Here is a 22,009-nt window from a genome sequence, read left to right as displayed (position 1 = left end):
ATTGCTTGTAATCTTCAGACACCCTCTCACCTCTGTAGTGTTTATCAATTGTTATCATATTATGTATGAAAAAAGGTATTCTATTGAATAAGATAGGTTTACATGCACCATTTTCTTTGCCCCCCATTCCTCCCTCCCCAAATTGAACTTCCCACTTCATGCACTTCTACATACTACCCCTAAAGCTGCCTCAATAGATGTGTGGTGCTAGAAAAACATTGGTTAACAAAAGAAAAGAAGGTGCACTTTACACATTTGACTACATATTGAGTCCCACCTAGTTTTTATGGAAGTCCTTTATTGTTGCTGGCAGAAATAAATTTCTGTTCCTATCCATCTGGCTTTATATATGTATCCCTTAGATTATCGTTTCTGTGAGATCAAGAAAAATAGTGAGTGGTCTAACATGACGTTCTTTGTGTCTATCTGAAAGACATTTGTTCTTAATAGTTCAAGCAATCTACATATCTATCTATCACAGTTTTTGAGTCTCTAGATGCTACCAACCTAATCGTTGTCAAAGCTAAGAAATGCTTTATGTATGTTTGTGGTATATTTTTAATGAATTTCACAATTTTACTTCATATTTTATTAATTTCACAGTTAAGGTAGTGGACCAACCCTGGTCCACTACCCAGAAGTAACACAACCTGTCATGTTGACAGGTAATATATATATTCAATTATTCATATTTTTCTTGATTTTTGATTTTGATTGATGGTGTTGTTCAATGTTAGTCTTAGAGTCATTTTAAATCATGACTGTGTGATTTACAATCATTAGGAATAATCCTTAGGTTGCGGCAGTTCTTGATATTTGCTGCAAGTTAGTGCAGAAGAGACCCCCTGGGCAGGAGATACACCCTGCCACGATGGCTGGTCTGATATAATTAAGACCCTTGGCCAGTAGCGTAGCCAGGAGAGAGGTCTGGGGGGTCCGGATCCCCCCGAAATATAAAAACACAATTATTTTCCTTCATAAAAGAAAACAAAATATTGAAAAATCATGAGTTTACAAAATATTTCTTTAACAAATTAAGTTTTTTCGATAATGAAAAGTGTAAAAATTAGTTTAAAACCCTCTACTTAGTACCCTGTTTTCCAAAAACCAGAAACAGGGTACTAAGTAGGGGGTTTAAAATAATTTTTACACTTTTCATTATCGAAAAAACTTAATTTGTTAAAGAAATATTTTGTAAACTCATGATTTTTCAATATTTTGTTTTCTTTTATGAAGGAAAATAATTGTTATGGTGAGGGAAAGTGCACAAGTGCAAGATACATATGTAGAAATAATATTTTTGGGTAAATTCCGCAGTCAGCTTGCAAAACGTATAAAAATGTTCCCACACACTAAGGGTTAAAGCTAAAAATATTAAGTTGAGCCATGCCTTTTTTTCAGCGCATCAAAAATCTACTTTTGGTGATTTTCACTTATTAACAGGAATTCTTTCGCTCTATATTTATAAAATCAGTATCTTAATGGACAATATATTAAAAAAAATCGTCATCTTTACATGAATTATGGATGTATTATCATTAACATATTGGCGGCTGGTACTATAATGGTTCATCCATGGTTACTGTCGTTCATGATCACAGTATACAAAGTTAAGGATCTACCATAGCCTAAATATCAGACTTCATACGTGTTTTCATGGCATTATAGGTATAAAATCCTGTTTTTATTTTATGTTCAGCATCCATGTATGGCAAAAATAAACCTCAAAGCTACCTACTATTGAAGGGGGATATTAGATTAACATCTTCCCTTCCACAGATTTTTAGACGAAACCACCTTACCTAGCCAAGTGTTTTTCTTATTCCTTTCGCTTAAATACTAGAATCCTTTCCATTTGAGTTTTTGTGTGCATTCTACTATATGCTGTTTCGATCCCTTCATGCACTCAACCAAAGTAGCAGCGACCATAACGGCGTGCTATAAAAGGCCAAAAAAGTGACTCTCATCCTTCGGTTATTGAAGCGGGGTGAAGATGAAGTACGTTTTTCAGCCATTATGACTGAAGCAGCAGTGAGTGTGTTAAATGAGGTTATTTTACTGAGAATTTTACCTGTAATTTTGACTTTATGTGGTCTGCTATGGTGTATAATAAGTCTATTTTTTATTTATTGAAAGCTAATAATTTTGAGGCATAGTATATGCTGTCAAAAATGATTTACTCTTAGGAAAAATTGAGGTAGTACTGCAACAAATGTAGGAACTGTAGTCTTAGGAGCAGTGGCTACCAGTGGTGTAGCCACCAGGGAGGGTTTTCTGGGTCACAACCCCTTCCTTGAGCCTGAAATGGGGGTGCCAAATCCAATTTAGAATATACTTTATTCTAATAAATATCCATACAAAATTACTGTTTTTGTGTCCTGCAAATCACATTTTCAGCATCAAAAATCTACTTCAACGCGTCTGGTGGACGCTCATGGATGATATTCTTCCACTCATGCTCCGATTTATGTGCTTTCTTACCGATTGTGTGTTCTATGTGGGGACGCTGAATGCTTTCCTCTATGGTTCATTATCATCTGCTTTTTTGCCTCATGCTTTCCTTTCTCTTTCATCGTGGCAATGATAGTGAAGGCCTGGACCGTCCAGGCATTGTCACTCAATAGTTCTCGGTACCTCGAAGACCTGCCAGCATCTGGTATCTTATTTATGATGTTTGAAGCTGAGGGTTGGTTTTTTTTTACATCTACGTTTGCTTTTGTGGTTTAATTTTTTTCAGCCTTGAGTCCCTTCTTCATCTGAACCCCTCCTTAGTTGACCATGCCTTCTAACTCTCGTGAGTGGTCCGATCAGTGTGTGCTTGACTTTCTGGAATAAAAGAGTGCAGAATGTTCTGATACCACTTCAGAAGTTTCAATTGGATACTCCCTTGACTCCAGGTTCAGAGATTTGTTCCCTCTCATTTTTCTGTGAATTTTCAAAAAAGTAATTGGGAAGAGATCTGCTGTGAAGACGTGCCTCTAACCTTTGCATGTGATTTAGTTGAAAAAAATATCGCCTATCCTATCGACATATCGGTTTTCCTAATTGACACTGGTTTAATGATAAGAGGTTCTTATTTCTTGTGCTATAGTTGTGAGTTTCACATCTTTTAGGGAAGATATCAAGATTTTCTTTCACATATATCAGAGCTTTATACACATACATGCTATAAACAGTTAACATTTTCAATTTCATGAAAAGTGGACGACAGTGTTCCCTAGTCAGATTCCCTAGTTTGGTGAGTATTCTGATGGCATTTTTTTTGTAGCAGAAATACAGATTTTATGTCTGGGGCATTCCCCCATATTTCCAGACATAGTCTAAATCGCTGTTAAAAAAATGAATAATATCTACTACGCATGAAATCTGAAGGGATTATCAAGCTTAGTTTTCTTAGGATAAAGAGAGCTTTAGATAGCTTTTTGTTTACTTCAGTGATGTGATAGCTCCAGCTAAGTTTAGTATCGAGGTAAAACCCAAGTAACTTAGTAGGCTTCAGATTACCTTAGGTTGACTTCAGGCTACAGATAAGCTTTTGAGTTTTTTCCTTGTTTAGTAGAAAGCCATTTACTCTAAATCACCGCGGCACCATGCGCACGATCTGGACTGCTAGTCGCATAATATGCTCAGCAGTCCATACCACCTTGTCCGGTACAGTCCACAAATTTCCACAGGGGATAATGATGCCTCGGTAGCTTAACTGGCTGAAGCATTCGGCCGGAAATTGAGGGATCCGGGTTCGAATCCCGGTCAAGGCGAATGATTTTTCCTTTGTGGATTTTTCGCACAATTTGTGCATTGTGGGTGACTCTATAAAAGTTATCACCGCAGCTAGTCCCGGTACACTTAAATAAATTTATTGCTAGATGATTTTCTGCCCTTTCTACAGCAGAGGTAGTACTTTTACAAACATCCATTAAGGTTGTATCATCTGCGTAGAGAATGCAATTAGAGGGATTACAATGCGGTAAGTCATTGATCATTACTATGAACAAGATGGGACCCAGGACAGACCCCTGGGGAACAAGCCCCTATGAACAAGTCTCTCCTTTACACGGAGAATGTCAGGAGTGTAATAGGCCATCTTAGATATTCTTGAATTGGTCCTAGATAACTTTTTTGAGAAACACATGTAAAAGAAACCCATAAATTCAGATAGTAAAAAACAAATCTTCTCTTTCTAATATAGGCATTAGGTTATTTAACCACCTAACTTACAGCTAGAATGACCAGTTTGTCTACATTTAAGAGGGTGACTCACAATTGGCTTGTCTCTCATCCTTTATATTCTGTCGATGAATTTTTTACACACAGTACTGATGGCATTGTATTTTGATGTAACCTATATATTTGATTGTATGTGATTTCTCTTGTATATTTTTGTACTACTTTTTCCTGACGAGGTCTCAGTATTTCTGAATACTATTGACCAATATTATTATTATTATTATTATTATTTATTATTATTATTATTATTATTTATTATTATTATTATTATTTATTATTATTATTATTACATAATAATAATAATAATAATAATAAATAATAATAATAATAATAAATAATAATAATAATAATAATAAATAATAATAATAATAAGTAAAGATAATAATTAATAAGTAAAGTAAATAAATAAGTAAAGAGGATCCCTTGGCATTGGAGTTATTTTTTGATGATGAAGTAATTACAATTATGGTGACTGAGACAAACCACTACGTAGCACAGCTTCTTGAAAATTTACAAAGAAAATTCCGAAGCGAAAAAAATTGCGCTTTCAAAAGTGGGTTCCCCAAACTCTGGTGGAAATAAGAGGTTTCTTTCTTTAAACTTTAGAAAAATATTTCTAAGTTTGCTCTTATCAATGGGAATAAATAAGAAACCAAGCTTCAGAATGTATTTTATCAGAATGTTGGAAACTCCATTTCTTCTCAATGTAATGAGAAAGGAAAGGTATTCATTGCTCACCAAATTTCTCTGTTTTGTAGATAGAGAGAGGAAGGAATTTGTAAAAAAAGATCCTTACCACTATAAAATTTCGCCCATCAGTGAATATTTGAATCTCATTGAGCAAAATCATAGCAGGACAGAATTTAGAACAGCACAAAGCATGGGTGTACCCAGTGAGGGGCAGGAGGGGGCAGCTGCTCCCCTCTAGAAGCAAAAATCACAAATGTCTTTAAGGAAAATAATATTTTATCAAGCAAATAATTTTAAAAACTAACAAAGAGCTGTTACAGTTTCCTTAAAATGTTGATTTCATTCCCCTTTTCCATGGCATAATCTTACCTACAACTTACCAACCTCTCTTAACAACCATGGCTTGCCCCCCCCTCTAGTTTTGATCCTGTGGGTATGCCCTTGGCTCAAAGGATGGCTCTTGGATACCGATATGGCATGTACTTGATTGACCAGACAGCATTTTGTTCAACAAAACCCACAAAATGAAACATTTAAGGTTGAAAGAAGAAAGTGTCTAGTGATTGAGAAAAATATAAAGAGATATGAGACAAGATACAGTTATAAAAAATTCCCACAAACCTAAGCAGGACCATGGTTTGAGAAACACCACAGGCTGATTAACTACTAAACACCGCATGCAGGGAGCAGGCAAAAGTTAACAGCTCTGAAAATAGTAAGTACGTATTGATAATTATCAAGTTCAAACAATTTTTTGGTGAATGCAATGTTTTGAGTTTTTTTTTCGATGAGCGATTAAGACACTAAAAATATTTTACTCAATGTCTACGCAAAAGCTTCAGTGCCTCTGAATTAAAGCACCCTGGGCGATAAAGCAGCAGGGGCCCTCTGCCAGAAAAAAATTAAGATAAATGGTTCAAAATGTTGAGTTTTACGGCCTTCCGAGGGATATTTTGTTAATCCTCACACTATTCTATAAGCAAGATTAATCCAGTTTAGTAAAATAGGTTTAACTTAAAAATTTCTCTGAGCTCTGGGGAGGGGGTCTCATCCCCCAAAACCCCCTCCCTCGCTGTGCCACTGCAGATGTGTCTCTTAATGTAGGTACTCTTTTCTCTCGCATGCGGAAGTCCTTCTCTGTTGCCCCTTTCTGTGAGCGTCTCTTCGGGGTGCCTTCCTGGCGCTGGCCTCTGCCTACCCTGGTGGCATCCGCATGGACCTCAGGACCCCAGGGCAATGACCTCAGCCAGGTGGCACTCCTTTGTGGTGGCACTCAAAACTAAGAGCTCCGCCGCAAGAAGTGAACCCTTATAATCCAGGGCAAACCTTCTATCTTTCTTTCTTACCAATGGATGGGTCTGCATTTGGGCACTTGTCATTGTCATAGTAGAAAATGGGCAGTACAATAGGAAATGCTTGGGGCTACCTTATACCGTGAGGGATGTTAAGAGAGAGATAAGCTGTTTTAGTGAACCTTACAGTGAGGAAAAGTGCTATTGGTCTCCACCGGAGTGGCAGTAAAAATTTGGAAAAATGCCATCGTTATTTGAGAAATTATAAATAAATAAATAAATAAAAATTTTATTCACCTGCTTGGTCTTACATGATGTAGACATAGGCTTTGTCATATTATATCTACTCCTTAAAATACAGAGATTCAATGTTCACATTCCGTAGGATTTGAAATTTTCACGTTGGCAAATACAAACATGCAAAATTGAAACATAAAATACAATACCTAGTATACAATTTATAAGTAGGTTTTATGAGTGATAATATTTGCAAGTTTTTACTAATTTACAATTTTCCAACATTTTACAAAGTACAATTCCTTTTGGGTTTTTAGAAAAAAAGAGAATTAATCAACAGTATAAAAAACTTCACTGAGTAATAAGGTTTTTAATTTCCTTTTAAATTGCCCAAGGGATGTGATATTCCTGATACTCTGGGGTAGAATGTTGTACAGTTTTTTTCCATTATGGTACGGACCATTACCAAACAGACCAACGTTTTACCAAACGTTTAAAAAATATTTTTCCCACAGTAAGCATACAAAATGTTTTAAAATGTTCCCGCAGTCTAAGGCTTAAACAGAATAGTATGTAGGCACAAACTTGAGCAGGTAGTGCAAATCAACTAAATGGGCAGCACATTACAGGGAACCATATTGCACAGCTAAGATATCAGGAAGAGAATTGCATTAGAAGATGAGGCATTCATGGATAGGAAAGAGCTGATGAGGGAATCGCACCATAAAACTTTAAAGAAAAGGGTACTGAAGACTCATCATGATGATCAACAATCCTAAGACTGGTTTGACACAGCTATCCATTTTGTTCTCCTATCCACCAGCCTTTTTGTAGTGACATATTTCTTTTCTTTTACAGCCATTATAACTTGGCCTGTGTAATTCACTAAGAGCCCTCTCTTGATGTTCTTCCATTCCAACTGTCCTTTTATAATTGTTTTCATCAGACCACCATGCCTCATAATGTTGCCAACAAAATATCCCATCTTCTCCTTAAGGTTTTTAGAAGGCTTCTCTTTCTTTCCACTCCTCTTACGACTTCCTCATTACTTGCATGGTCAATCCAGTATATCTTCATCATTCTTCAGTTGCACCACATTTGAATGCTCTTTATCTATCTAGGCATCTTTATCATCTAGATCATACTTGTATCATCATCTTTATCTTTAGATCTTTATCATCTTTATCATCTAGATTTGTATTACTCCACGGAGGCTATCCTTACAGATTCTTTTATAATGTATTCTACTACTTAAGTCAATTCTCTTCCTCTCCATTCACTTCCCTACACATCCTTCTCCAAATGAACATCCAGTCTTTTCTCCTCCTCCTTCCATAACTCTCCATATTTTTGTACTAATGATGTGTCGCACTCCAAATAAGGCTCCTTGCAAGTCTTTTCTTTGCACACATACACATCACCTTACATAAACCTAATCCTTCCATAAGCTCTTTCCTGTTCATGATTGTCTCCTTTACTTCTCTTCCTGGAGTCCTATAGTATCCCTTCACCTCTAATGTCAAACTCGTCCATCTGCTTAAGATGCGACCATTGAGCTTGAAGTAGATTTGCAAAAAAAATTTGTGGGAAGTGTCTTGAAATGTTTTTTGTGAGTTATTATCAACTGTGTTTCCAATTACAAAGATGTCATGATGCACAAAGGTTAAGGAAAGACTTAGCTGTTTCACAAAATAACTATTTTAACTATAACTATAAATAATTATTTTGTGAAACAGCTAAGTCTTTCCTTAACCTTTGTGCATCATGAAGGAGTTTCACCATGTTACGCCAACCACCATCGCACAAAGATGTCAATTTTTATTAAAAGAGTTCCTTATTCATGAGATTGTTTAATTTAACATAGTCTATCTCATCTTATCCTGCGTTTTGTACTGTTGTTCCGGCAATTCTTTTTTGTTTTTCTCATAAATAATAATATTTTAATAATGATAACAATGATGACAATATGAAATATAATAAATGAGTCTTGTCCAGCTTCACAAGGGGTACAAGGGCGCACCCAGGATCAAAACTAGGGGAGGGGGCAAGCCATATTTGTTTAAATTGTAGGTAAGACTTAAGCATGGATTAAGTGGATGAAATCAACATTTTAAGGAAACTGTAGCAGCTCTTTATTAGTTTTTAAAATTATTTGCTTGAAAAAAATATTATTATTTTCCTTAAAGACATTTCCGATTTTTGCTTCTAGGGAGGGGCAGCTGCCCCCTCCTGCCCCTCGCTGGGTACGCCCATGAAGGGGTAAGCATTAAAATAAAAGGATTTCCCAATACTCCACGTGGGATTGTCATGTACCCCACTCCACAACATTGATTGCTATGTGTGCCTGTATGTGTGTGGACCAAAAACGTTGTGCGAACGCATACCCCAGCAAAATGGTTTGGACCAAGAGGATTAATTTATGTAGTTAACTGTAGAATCCTTTAAGTTTTGTTTTCCCTTTCAATAGGTCAATAGGTATGCCTACCCGGCAGGATATCCAACGAAAGACGTTGTATGCTGTGACATAACAAACAATAATGAGGAAACCACACAAAGGACGCGTCGCACACAACCGAAAGTAGAACTACGGGCTTTGAGAGCATGAGGTGCCCCCTACGAACTAAATTTGGCTGCAATGAGTGCTGTCGTATGGAAACGCTGAGCGGACAGACAAACAGACAGTAGCGGATCCAGGATTGGGACAAGCGGGGCGCTAAGTATGGGGTAAACTCCCAGAAGTATTGCGGGTCCGTACAAAAATTACCATTCTATCTAGTGTAAATTTGATGTCCAAGGGGGGGCTGCAGCCCCTTAGATCCGCCACTGCAAACAGACATCCTGTTTGCTGGGATATAAGCATAATATATTCTACCACAGCACCGTTGTCCTCGTCTTTTTCCTATTATATGTTCCTATCCCTTTCTTTCTTTACCTATGACTTTATTTGCAAGTTTGCACTTGGCGTCGTGTTAATGAATGAAGTAGTGTATATATATAAATAGTGGAACCCGGGGTGGAACAGGGTAAGCGATTATTTTAAGTGCGAAAAAAGGTGCTGTGGAATCGGCAATAACTATATCTAGTCCAGATTGGTGTTGCGTATAAGTTAAGCAACGCCAACCTGGACTAGTTATAATTATTGCCGCTTTTTTTCGCGCTTAAAAATCTCTAACCCCGTTCCGCCCCGTTCCTCCCCTGATTCCCTATATATTCAAATTAATTCATAGGTAAGGAAACACATAAATAAATAAACGGGATGATGGGACTGGGTGAACGGGATGATAAAATTTGACCGCGTCAATTCCACCGCCGGGAATTGACTAGAAAGAAAAATATTTTTTTAAATCCAAACGCAGTAAATAATTGAAAGAGACGGCCGTGAAATATTTCTAGACTCATCATGTCACTACGACCGCTGGATTCAGTGTGATAGATTTCATTTTATATCCACTCGAGGCCATGGCAGCAGTCGCTAATTAAGATTAATTGATGCAGGAGAAGAGTGGTGAGCTATGCAAGTGTCGTCATTAGAATAAAAAAAATGACCTCATCGCGTTAACGATTGATAGAAAAACGTAAAATAAAGACGAACAATTTTTTGTCTCGCGTTAAATGTTTTTTTCGCAATATACACAGTCAGAAATCAATGTCTCAAATTGGGCGCTAATAATCATTAATACACTCGACCCCAGAGTTAATTAAAATCGTTTCACGATCGTATGAACACGCCCAAAAATAATAAATGAACCGCGGATTTAAATGCTGATGAGGTAGAGGGGGCGTATTTTGAGGGATTTTAAATCGTGAGAAAGAGGGGAAATGAAATGAAGTTTGAAAAAAAAAGTATTTCCCTTGACGTACTTTGAGGCAAAACGGTCTTCTTAGGCTCGTTTCACACATATGCGGTTCCATTCGGTACCTACGTTTCCGATTCGTTTTCGCTGACCGTCTTCACACCAATAACGGCTTGCCCATAAGGACTCTCGGACGCCGCCCCTCCCAAAGATTTGAAAAAGGAAAAAAATAAATATCCATTCAATTATAATTATACATCTAATTGACCAAAGTATATATTTTTTCTATCGCATAAGTCGAAAATGTTGGAAATACACGCAAAAATAGCGCGAGAAGTTCGCATTTGTAGCCGCGGGGCGCTGGCCAGAACGTCCCAATCCATCGCCATGCAGTTATATGAAGAGTGGTAGCGGTGGGGGCTGCTGGTGCTATCACGCGTCTAAGCTTGTGCCTTACGGAAGTATTGGGACGCCGCCCGAGCATGCGCAGAGCGACGTATCTAATGATATGACATCGCCGCTACGGCTGGCGGCATTATAATCTGGCGTCTACTTGGTGCTGCAGTGTTGCAGAATACCTTGTTTTGGTTTAGATTTTATTATTATAAATATTTAAATTATATTATTTCAAATTTAACAAATTTAATACCTAGATAGCCTTAAAAACTCACTAAAATACACAAAATATTCAAAAATTTTGACCCGCCGGTGAAGTGTGCCCCCCCCGAGCATTTGACTCACGAGCCGCCACTGCCAATAACCTCTTCACACGCATGCGGTTCATATCAGGTTTTTTGTTGGCTATGATTCGGTGAACAACTTATTTGCAAAGTGGTGGTTTCGGTTATACTTTGTGGAATTTGCTGGACATTGTGGTTGAATAAAGAGAGACGTACGGGTGAATGCCGCGTGATGTATCGGAATTTCCCCGACGTTTCGTGACCGACTGCTCGTCACTTCATCAAGGGAATGGTGCTGTTGATTGGTTCTGCTGCCTTTTTATTTCAGGTGGGCGGAGGGGGTGAGGAATGAGGACTGGAGGGGGAAGATGATGAAATGTTGTGGATGACTGGGTTCCATGTACTGATAATTCTCAATCCGGTATCTCTGTTATAATTATTTATGTTTTTCTTTATCTCTATGGCTTCGCGATACTTCTAGATTTTTTAAAAATCGATCGCGTGTCCCGTGCCTTCGTGCTCCGCTACGGCTGACTTCGTAGAGTAACCCAGTCGAATGGCCCGGTCGCTCATGCTCTTCTGGTCGAGTTTATAATCACCCATTAACCCTCGGCCTCCACCTGCTCAATACTTACGTGAACTCCACCTGGGGTCTTTTTTGACCCTAAGCCGTAAATTTATAAACAAACAGTTATTTTTCAGGAGATTTTGAATTATACCATTTTAAATGATAATAAAGACATAAATAAGCAATTTTATTGTTTTATCAAGTAATAATAACATTTTGAAATAAAATAACATCTATCCTAGAAAACTCAACAAATTATTGTTCATCCAGAAAATTTCTCTTATAAATTTTCCGTTTCAGTCCAACACAAAAAAACAAATACTTTTATAAAATTAAGTATTGAAATAACAACTAATCTATCTTACAATCCTTCACATTTTCTGCAGGATATAATGATATTTGAATGATCATTATAAACAAAGACTCCACATTTTTCACACCGCCGATTCATTACCTACCGGATTCTCTCGGACAAAATGAACAGCACCTACATTTTTTTCTACGTAGTGGCAAATCCCTTCTACGCTGCAGTGGAATAAATGTTCAAATCCTGCAGAGTTAACTGCTTCCCTAATTACTTGCATTCGTGTCTGAGGATTTTTCAATTGCCTTCTTATCTTTGGTTCTACTAACTCCTTTGCCAAATGAATAAAAAATTTTCTCCTTGCTTCCTTTTCTATTTCCCCGTTGAACATCTTTGAATTTAAAACAAAAGCAATAAATGCTGCAATATCAATAATATAAAAATAGAACAAGAGGTCATCTTCTTGTCCTACGCTTTACTGAGTAATGTCTTGCCATTAGATCTACAGTGTCGATGCCGGATTTTGTATGATAATAAAATAAAATTACTTTTTTTACGTTCACCACGACTAACATCAAATGACCGGTGCTGAGTTGAAGCTAGAATAACTGCCTTTCTTAGCTTTGGGGCATATGAAACCATTAGCGTATTGTTTGCATAAGAAAAAATACTTGAATGCTCCTCTCATTGCTTGGCGGGTAACATCACCCTCGGAATTTCTACGCGATTTGAACTTTGTAATTTCCCTCATCTTCACTGTCCTCTTTCTGACGAATTATCTTCTTCCACTATCACGTCTGTGACATCCTCTTCTATTTAAATTCGTTCCTCTTCACCACTGCTCAATTCACAACTGTCCATTTGTATGTCTTCGTCATTGTTCTAAAAAATTTCATTTAGTACCTGATCTGCACTATATCCTCAGCTCAGCCGATGAAACTCCATGTTTACTACGACGTTTTGCAGGTACAATTTTTTACTGGTCCCACGAAATCGCTTTCGATGTGGACTGTGCACCTGCAGAGCTAAAACGAAAATAAGGCCTGACCTCCTTGACATGAGAGTTGCGCATAGACAGCGGTGGCTAGTTTGAAAATGAGGAGGAAGGGGAAATCCTGTGACAAAGTAAAGGTGATGAATCATAATCACAGTTGAGGAAAATTGTCCCCTAGAATATTTTCTTTTCCTTCTCTCAATGCACCTGCTGATGACATAGGGTTACGATGGTCTAAGAGGCCAGATAGTGCCTTCGACATAGGCGTTCCATGCTATTATTATTTCATGAGTGAAAATGCTAAGTGTTTGGCATGAAATAATATGAGGATAATACATCAACATGATACCCTCCGAGAAAACTCAGGCAGGTGGTGGCTATTTTCACTCAATCTTCACTGGGCCCACAATTACAATATCTGTGATACATTATATTCAAAATATAGCTCTAAACGGAGGAAAAGATATTGGATTCTACGAGCATCTTCAGCAGGAAAGACGGGAACCAGCTACCCAACTCATGGAAAAGAGTGTACGTTGAGTAAAAAATACTCACCCCCTGCCCAAAACCCTAGAGGTGGCTAGGAGTTTATCATGTAGATTTAGATGTTGAACAGAGTGCTCCAACAAAATCCGGAAAAAGTTTTATAGGGAAAAAAAGGAAAACACGAGGAAGGATTGACTAATGAGATGAGCCCAGCCTTGAATGAATGATATAAAAGACGATCTCTACCTCCACTCTGCACTCCAGTGACCAAAAGATGCTAGCAGCAATGCCGGTGAAACTGCTGTATATGAAGAAAGACACACGCGGTGTATAACCCGGAAACTTTGCATCTGAATCTTCATCCCACCATGAAAACCTACATAAGGATTACCTACCTTTCAACACGTTTTATCAATTATGTTTCCACAGAAATACGTTTCAAAATTTAATACCTACACAGTCTCCACCTGGGGTCAAATTTGACCCCACTCAGGAAAAATAATCCCATCCGCAAATAATTCAAAATTTCAATTAAAAAATGGCATGAATTTAAAGACAAAACATGCGGGAAGGCATATCTGTAACATGGCAAGATAATCTGAATTGAGTCAAAAATTGCAGGCATTTGATCAACCTTGGGGTCAAAAAAGACCCCAGGTGGAGTCGGAGGGTCAAAATTGCCTATGGTCGGAAAGTTTCCTTCGTCTGATAGAATATTAATAATCGTTATTTAAGCTAAGCGCTAAGCTATCAGGGTACTCTACGCTACCGCCATGCTCGGCAGCAAGCAGCCTGCATCGTAGCGGCGTTCATAGCCTCGCGCCTAGGTGGCCTCACAGCAGCAGCCAGATGTCACACGGACTTTTCCCAGCATTCATACTTAGCCGTTGCGTTTTTCGCGCGCTTGAAAATTTTCACTTTTCATTTAATCGGGAAAAATAGATATCGTCATTTAAAATCTAAAAGCGTGAAATACATACTCCTGGGGTAATAATATTTCGATTTAGGCAATATAAAATAATAGGAAATCACCCTATTCAAAACCACGGCTCTTTTTTAATGGTAAAATATCTTGTTTTGTATAATTTATAAATATAATGTAAGCAGCAATTATGTTTTTACATTGATTTTGTGCGAAATGGCAGGAATATTTCATATTTTGCTTTTTGTAACTGTACATTGAAAAACATACTTTAAAAACGAGTAGAAAAGGTGCCATCATCTAGAGTATTGGCGTTACTGAAGTTATAATATGAAATTTATTGCATTCAAATTTTATCCCGGCACTCATATAGCAAACAAGTTTTTTTTCTTCTCGCCAACATATGTTCGGAGTAACTCAGTTAGCCCACCAATAAATATGAAATTTTTAAAAACAATTTAAATGAAAAAAAATGATCGTCACCTAAATAACAGCAAAGTGGTTGAACTCAAGTGCAAAAAAATATCAAAGGGAGATAATGAAAAAAAAAATTATGCAACATGAACATAATTTGGGGTATTTGAGTTACCCCGCACAGTCACGGAAGGCCTATAAGCTTTACCAATATTTCCTGTATATAAGTTATTTCTATCGATTAAATCCAACTCCCAATAATTTCCGATATCGTTCATCACATGTGTAAGCACCCATGCTACGGTGAAATATATACTTGTCACGAGAGACCGAACTTGAGTCAAATACATTGTTGCGGCGTATTTACTCAGAAGTCTGCATAATTAAGTTTTCTTGGATATTACACTAATACTTAAACCACTTCTTTTTTGAATATCGCGACCCGGATTTCGATGAATTATCGTCATCTTCAGGCGCAAATGATGATCTATTTATCATACTCTTGTTATTTAGTTACCTGATGAATTTTAAAACGGACGCCAGAATAGGGGAAAAGGATGGGTAAATTTATCAGAGTACCGTCTTGGCTTTCATCCTTTTCCCCTATTCTGGCGTCCGTTTTAAAATTCATCACGTAACTAGGAAACAAGAATAAGATAAATACATCATAATTTGCGCCTGAAGATGATGATAATTCATCGAAACCCGGGACGCGCTATTTAAAAAAGAAATGGTATATCCAAGAAAACTTGTAATGGAATACCACAAAGTTAGTAATGAGCTATTTAATTTTGTCTATATAATTACATAATAGAACTCAAAAGGTCATAGGCAATTGTAATTCGTGTAATTTCCCTTCGTATGAACAAGCATTACTTTGCATTTGCTTCGTATCAACAAGCTTTTGTATCAGCAGGCCCCATAAATGTGAATTAAGCTGCAGCTATACACTTCGAGGATGGCCGCTTTCCAGCACGCTGGACTTGGTAAACCTATTGTACGAGCACGGAAATATTGGGTACTCTCTTCCATTCATTAATGCTGCTCTATTATTACCAGCAATGAGGGTTGACCATTCATATTGCAAGCAAATGCAATGGAAGTCGGAAATCATGAGGGTAGTGATATTTATGGAAGCGTTCCAGAGTATAACCGTGCAAGTTTGATATCCAGTCTCAAATTATTTACACCACAGGAAAAACCGAACATTCCGTATTTGGCTTCGTCATCAGTGCTGTAGTTGGGCCGGTTCGGCGTACCCTTCTAAAATCCAAACTCGTTATAAGCGTACCGGTTATAATACCTTCGCGGCTGGATGTATAATACATGTTCAGCTGTTGGAATTCATGGTGAGTACCGCCTAAATTTTTTTTCCCAACTAGAGCACTGTTTGCCAGCTTGGGTTTTCCAATCGTTTCTTTACTATAGAGAACACACAGCCAATAAGTCTCACGCATAAAATCATTTCACGATTGACGAGGTGGAATTGCAATATATCCATTGTACGGAATGGTATTTAGAGGAGACGACCGACAGCTAAGGTCATGAGGGAGGTGTAGGTAACGCAGGGTGGAGAGAAACCCGGCGTCGGCATTAGGCTGCTCTTAACTAAAGGCGCCAGGGGGCCACGGCTTGATGTCTCATCCGACGGATGGAGTGTTGCGCTTGAGATATCCTCCGTACTTCATTCAAGCAGGGATCGGGCAGTCTATAAAATTTCTCTATTACCGCCGGGATTTGAACCCGAGCCCGCCAGGTGGGAAGCCTACACTTTAGCTACCACACCAACCTGATCCTCGATATATCCATGATAAAATATGAACTACAAATGGTAATTTCCACAATTAGATGAAACCGTGAAACCGTGGTTGGTAGTGGAGCTTTATATTAACCGAAACAAACTCAATGTTGCTTCTTAGCGACACCAATAATGTATTCATTTTCAGCTCTATTTAGGAAATATTTAAACTACTTATTTTTTTTTGGTGTAAATTGTGATGATGAAATTCACGATAATTATGATTGAATGCAAAATTTTCAAGTTTTCAAAACGAAAAATCTTGAAATTTGATTTATTTGGGTTATAAGAGTGTGGAAATTATCAAAAAGTGGAAATTATCATTTGTAGTTCATATTTTATCATGGCTATTAATCTTACCTTCCGTGATCATTTCGGTACCGGTTTTACAAAATGAATCCCTTTACATCCGTAAGAATATTCATCCACTTGTGAAGTCTTCGATATTCCAGGATGTCACACAGTGATTCAGACAGAAGTTTAGTTTTGGTTAGGCGAGGGTAGAGCTTACCCCGTAATAGGCCAAAGCTGTGTGAATTTCACAAATTCAGAGTAGGTAGTTCCTTTCCCTTTTCCGAGGATTTTTCTTCGAGGGTACCCAGAAAGCTTCACCTGGGAGTTGAACCCGAGACCCCTCGATCAGAAGACGGTTGCTCTAACCACTAGACTAAAACGCTCCCCATATACTAAGATAAGATTGAAAAAAATAAAAAAAATCGGCTTCATAGACGCTTAATGACATTTTTACATCTATTCTTAAAGGGAGTGACAAAAGTTTCTGCTTTATTCAAGTAGATAAGAGTAAGAAATGCTTCAGGGAAAAGTCAAATCAGCTTACCTTTCCAAGAAATCGAAGAATATCTTTAATCTACATTTTGGCTCTTGTGATGGACCAGAAATTAACCATATCATGTTTTAAGCAAGAAAACTTGTAGAATATATTATAAATCCCTTTCCACCTGTACTAATAGTCGCCCAGTCGTTAAATTTGCGATACTCTAGGATGTCTCTCAGTGATTCAGACAGAACGCTGCCTTGGTTAGGCAAGGAGGTTCTATTCCATTGCTTTGTGATTAGAGAGTATCAACCTAAGATTATCTGTCCTAATGCGTAGCATGGACCTAAACGTATGATATTTTATGGAAGTAGTCATCGATATGTGCTCTTGGCGATGGTATAGCGGTTATCGCTCGAACCACCTTTTCCAGCAGAGTGGATTTGCTCACCAAATTGGTCCCTCTCCTCCTGAAAGCATATATTATTGTAAAGAGAGTCTATCTATGTACTGGGAAGAAAGTATAATCGACTTTCCACTTGAGCAACAAACATTTCCTGATCAGCAGCGAGTTTCTCAGGGTAGAAAAACTGAAATAATAACGTCGTGTTATTCAACGACTATGCTCGCTTGGGCCGCTCACGTAGAACCGGAATCAAAATTCATGAAATGAATTCTTCAGATGGCAGGGAAAGGTGAGTTACGGCAAAAAAATAATTTCCTCATTTAGCCATATTCTCATAACTTTCAAATAGAAAACAAGGTTTTTTTCGAAAGCGCCAAAAATGAAGTTAACTTGATTTCGTAGGACTTCGTTTACTTATTGGCGTAGGATAAAGATTTCCTGTGACAACTTACGAACTACTTCTTACAGAGAGATGTTTAGCGGTCATTGTCGCGTTAATGACCTCGGTACTATGGTTACTTTTGGAAATTCGATGCTCAATAAAAAAATCGAAATCAAGCCTACTGTTTATTGGGGCATTTGATAACGCCGGAAGGTTTTTTTTTGCCCTTTATTTTACGGATGAGTAAATATGGGTTGTAAAAAAACTCATGGTGTTTCAGAGCACAACGATAGCATAGAAAACCAACGTCCAAAGAGTCATTGCTCATTATCTGCGTGATGAGACTGCTTTTTTCGTTCTTGATACGACATGTAAAACATATTTTTCTACACCGCGTACCTTACTGGAAGAATGAAGAGAGCAGCCGTATTTTGAAAGCTCCGCCGAGCGCAAAATACATTCCAGCGTCAATTTGCGAACAGCGTTCGCTAAATACATCCCCCGGGCCGGATAAACACGAGCAAACTAACGGCGCATGAATAGCTCGTGATACATTCAAAAACATTAGATCCGGCAGCAGAGAAGAGCGGATAATCGAGGGTGAACCGCGTTTAAAAAAATAAAACGTTACTTCTTTCTATTTTTTCCGTTCATGCGGCGCGTAATTCGGAGCGAGTGCCAATGAACGTGGGCACTCTATTGTGCGTGGATGCCGCACCGCTAGGGGGACATCTGTTTTTGTGCTCGGTCACCGCATTGTTGCCTGCGGCGTCAACGAATTACTCCCGCTATAATTCGAGCCCCAAAGTCGTGACGCACCGAAAAAGTATAGTTCGACCCTGACTGCGTCGAAATGGTACCAAGGTCAGGAAAAATTACATTATAGCCGAGTTTATCAATAGGCTGGGAAGCCAATTTTATTTTCGATTGTAATAAAGTTATAAAAATTACGGTACCTGCACTTCTCCGTTTTACGATCCGTCACGTGCTTCTCCAGCTTTTCTGCGACGAAAAATCGACACCTTTTAACCACTTCGCAGATAAGTTGATGACGTCACCTATTCATGAAGTGATGTTTTTCCTGCGTCTCAGCTACTCCTCAGCTTCATGCATTGGTTTTTTTGTGGTTCGTCATTTCGTACTCTGTTGTGAGTGCTTCCTTCCCTCAGAGAAATGTTCTACTGAACGAGAAAATGCAATAACTTTGATGACGACACCAACTTTTGAAAAATGGGCGGCAACTTCAGTTGTTTGCTTTTTTAAGCTTGCAAATGATTGGCTGAATGGGGTTGAGTTTTTTATTTAATTATATAAAAATTTCCTCGGTATTAACTCCAAAATTATAAATTCCTGTTCCAAAATTCCATAAACTGTGTTAATAATATCACATAATTTTCGCATATGTGTTGTGCAAAGCCCTATGTTTAATGCTTTCTGTATTCATTTTAAATTAAAGTGTTGATATTTTTCTCATTTTACTGTATAAACTTCCCAGGGTACCCATTTAGTATAACTCTAATACATGTACATCATGCATCTCATACAAACATAATTTATTTATTAAACTATTTACAACTATGTTTCAATTCATATTTAGGGTTGTTCAATATAAATTAATATTTATTCTTTACCTCCGCTTCGACAATTGTATTGCCATTCTTGTGCAAATACATACCTATATTTTTGTGTTACTGATATTTAATTCATATTGTTTTTGTCCGAACACTTGTTATTTGTTTATCCTTGAAATAATTTCTTCATAGCCAAATATTTACTCTTTGTATCGCTGATGAGGTGTATTTTTGTCAAAATGATATTTTTCAGAGCAGAACATAAATGCAAATGTATTTTATACTCTTTCGCTCATAAATGTTTTTCCTAAAGCATGTTAAATATTCATTAATGCATAGGTAAAATATCTTGTATGCATAGGCACTGAGAGACAGTGGTATTATCGAGACATCATCCGGAAGGAGTACTGACAGAAGTAGTTTTTGAAACCCTTCTCCACGGGATTAACCCATCCTGAGTCTAGGGATCACTTCAGGGTCAAGTCGTCTCCATTGGGGAGTAGTTGTGAGCATCCTTTTGAGTAGCAGTAGGGGGCGAGGGAGAAGAGGTCCATCCCTTATTCATTGAGGGCATCAATCCGGAACGTCCACCCCGACAGTCACTCAAGCCGGCTAGCCGCCGCCTTAGCCCGTAGAAAAAATACCGTAGGGGGTGCGCGCTACCGGTCAATTTGTCCGGCGGACGATAAACAGTACCCTTGTCGCCGGGCGTACAGCACGATGAAATACCGCTTCATTCGCTGTATTACAAAGTATTCCTTGGCATTGTAATGGTGTTAAAAAAAACATAAAATAACTAAAAATATTAGAGAAATGGAAAAGAGGCAATTTTCTCACAGGGTTTAATGCTAAATAATAGTATGTAATTAAAATACATTTCTATAAAAACTGCGTTTACATCGCGAACTAAAAATGATGCAATAAATTTTCCACGAGCCTGGCAGTCTCTAAATAAATATCTTCATTTTCAACGAAAAACGTTGGGAGCAAGTTCCATTATGACACTTAGTAAATACTTTACACCATAACATTATGAAACTATGAAATGCAGTAAATTACAGTTAATTGCATTTTAATTGACACCACCATCGGATTTTTTTGGCCATTTTTAGAACGGCTCTTCATATTTAAGTGGTTAAAATGGAGTAGCTAGATTTGACACGGACAAAACGATAAGCAATAGAGCCGATAAAAACATTATAGTTAAAAGAAGTTGTTCAGTTGAAAGAAATATAAAAAAAACCATAAAAAAAATCCAAACAGAAAAAGAAGTATTCTGAGGGAAAATGAAAGAATAAAGTTTTTTTTCGGTTCACTAATAAATTTGAAACGCACGACCCGAGTTTCATAACAGTGTTACATTCGGGTTGATCGTCTACCATCATTGTATCAAGTATTATTTATCATAGAGAATTAAATTTTAAAACATAATGACAAAATAAATATGTTATAAAATCAATATAAGGGAAAAAAGTACCAATAAATAGCTGTCAAAAACTATAATAATTTAGTAGATAAAAAGAAAATTTAAGTAAATAACGTTCTACAGCATAAGAAGAGCCGAAGTTATGTGAATCTTGTTTATGCCGATATTCTTTTAATTTTTTCCCTGCAAATTTTATTAATTGTTGGCACTGATATTTTGATGGATGAAAATGTTAATTAATCAGAGTAATTCAAATTAATGTACCTAATTTCATAAATTTTCCACTTTTAGGTCGTTTACGGATTTTTCCCGTGGACACTGAGTTCGAGACGCATTCGAGATATAGGGTATGGAGAAGAATGGAGATGGTGAAATGGACAGAGAGGAGAAGGAACAACGAAGTGCTGGACATGGTGGGTGAGGAGAGGCAGCTTTTAGATAATATACGGAGGAGAGAGAAGGTATGGATGGACAGGAGTACTTAGCGGGGAGAGGGTGTTGAAAACGGTGTTAGAGGGTATACTGTTAGGTAAGCGAGGGAGGGGTAGGAAGACAATAGGATTTTTAGACAGATGAAAGGGAATAGGCCTTACAGTGAATTGAAGAAGGCAGTGCTGGAAGGAAAGGGAGGCTCCCAGATCACTTCTTTAGTACTCCATGGAAACCTACCTTAACCGGTAGAAAAGTATAACAATAATTATGATTTTTCCATTATTTCGCCACAATTGTGTAATTTGTCCTCTGAAAGGTGTTTTCCTAGAGAAATAAAGTAGAACTCGAATTTAACATAGTCCTGTCGAGACGTTCCAGAGTACTTTCAGGTTGCAGTTCAAATAGGCCAAGAAATTCTTGAGGCCGAATATTTACCACTTCATTTAGTTTTCATGGTGTTTTTGAGAAAAGAATACTCAAAGCAAATTAAAATTGCCCGCCGTGAAGGTACCCATTGGGTGAACAACTAGAATTTACTGTTATTTTGATTGTGAGTCACACTTAAACTATTTAATCAGTTAAATTTTATATTGATCTATTTACTCACAGCA

General features: G+C 37.6%; 1 protein-coding gene across 1 annotated transcript in view; it reads right to left on the bottom strand.

The window, feature by feature from the left end:
* Positions 1–2,229: 2,229 nt before the first annotated feature.
* The window catches only part of LOC124155162, a 41,959-nt gene continuing 22,179 nt past the window's right edge, over positions 2,230–22,009 (bottom strand). Inside the window, exon 3 of the mRNA XM_046528879.1 lies at positions 2,230–2,299. Within this exon, the coding sequence (XP_046384835.1) occupies positions 2,230–2,299 (70 nt within the window). The remainder of the gene's footprint in view (positions 2,300–22,009) is intronic.

The sequence above is a fragment of the Ischnura elegans genome, chromosome 3, assembly GCF_921293095.1.
Source record: "Ischnura elegans chromosome 3, ioIscEleg1.1, whole genome shotgun sequence".
NCBI classification, from domain to species: Eukaryota; Metazoa; Arthropoda; class Insecta; order Odonata; family Coenagrionidae; genus Ischnura; species Ischnura elegans.
This window is presented reverse-complemented; position numbering and strand designations above follow the sequence as displayed.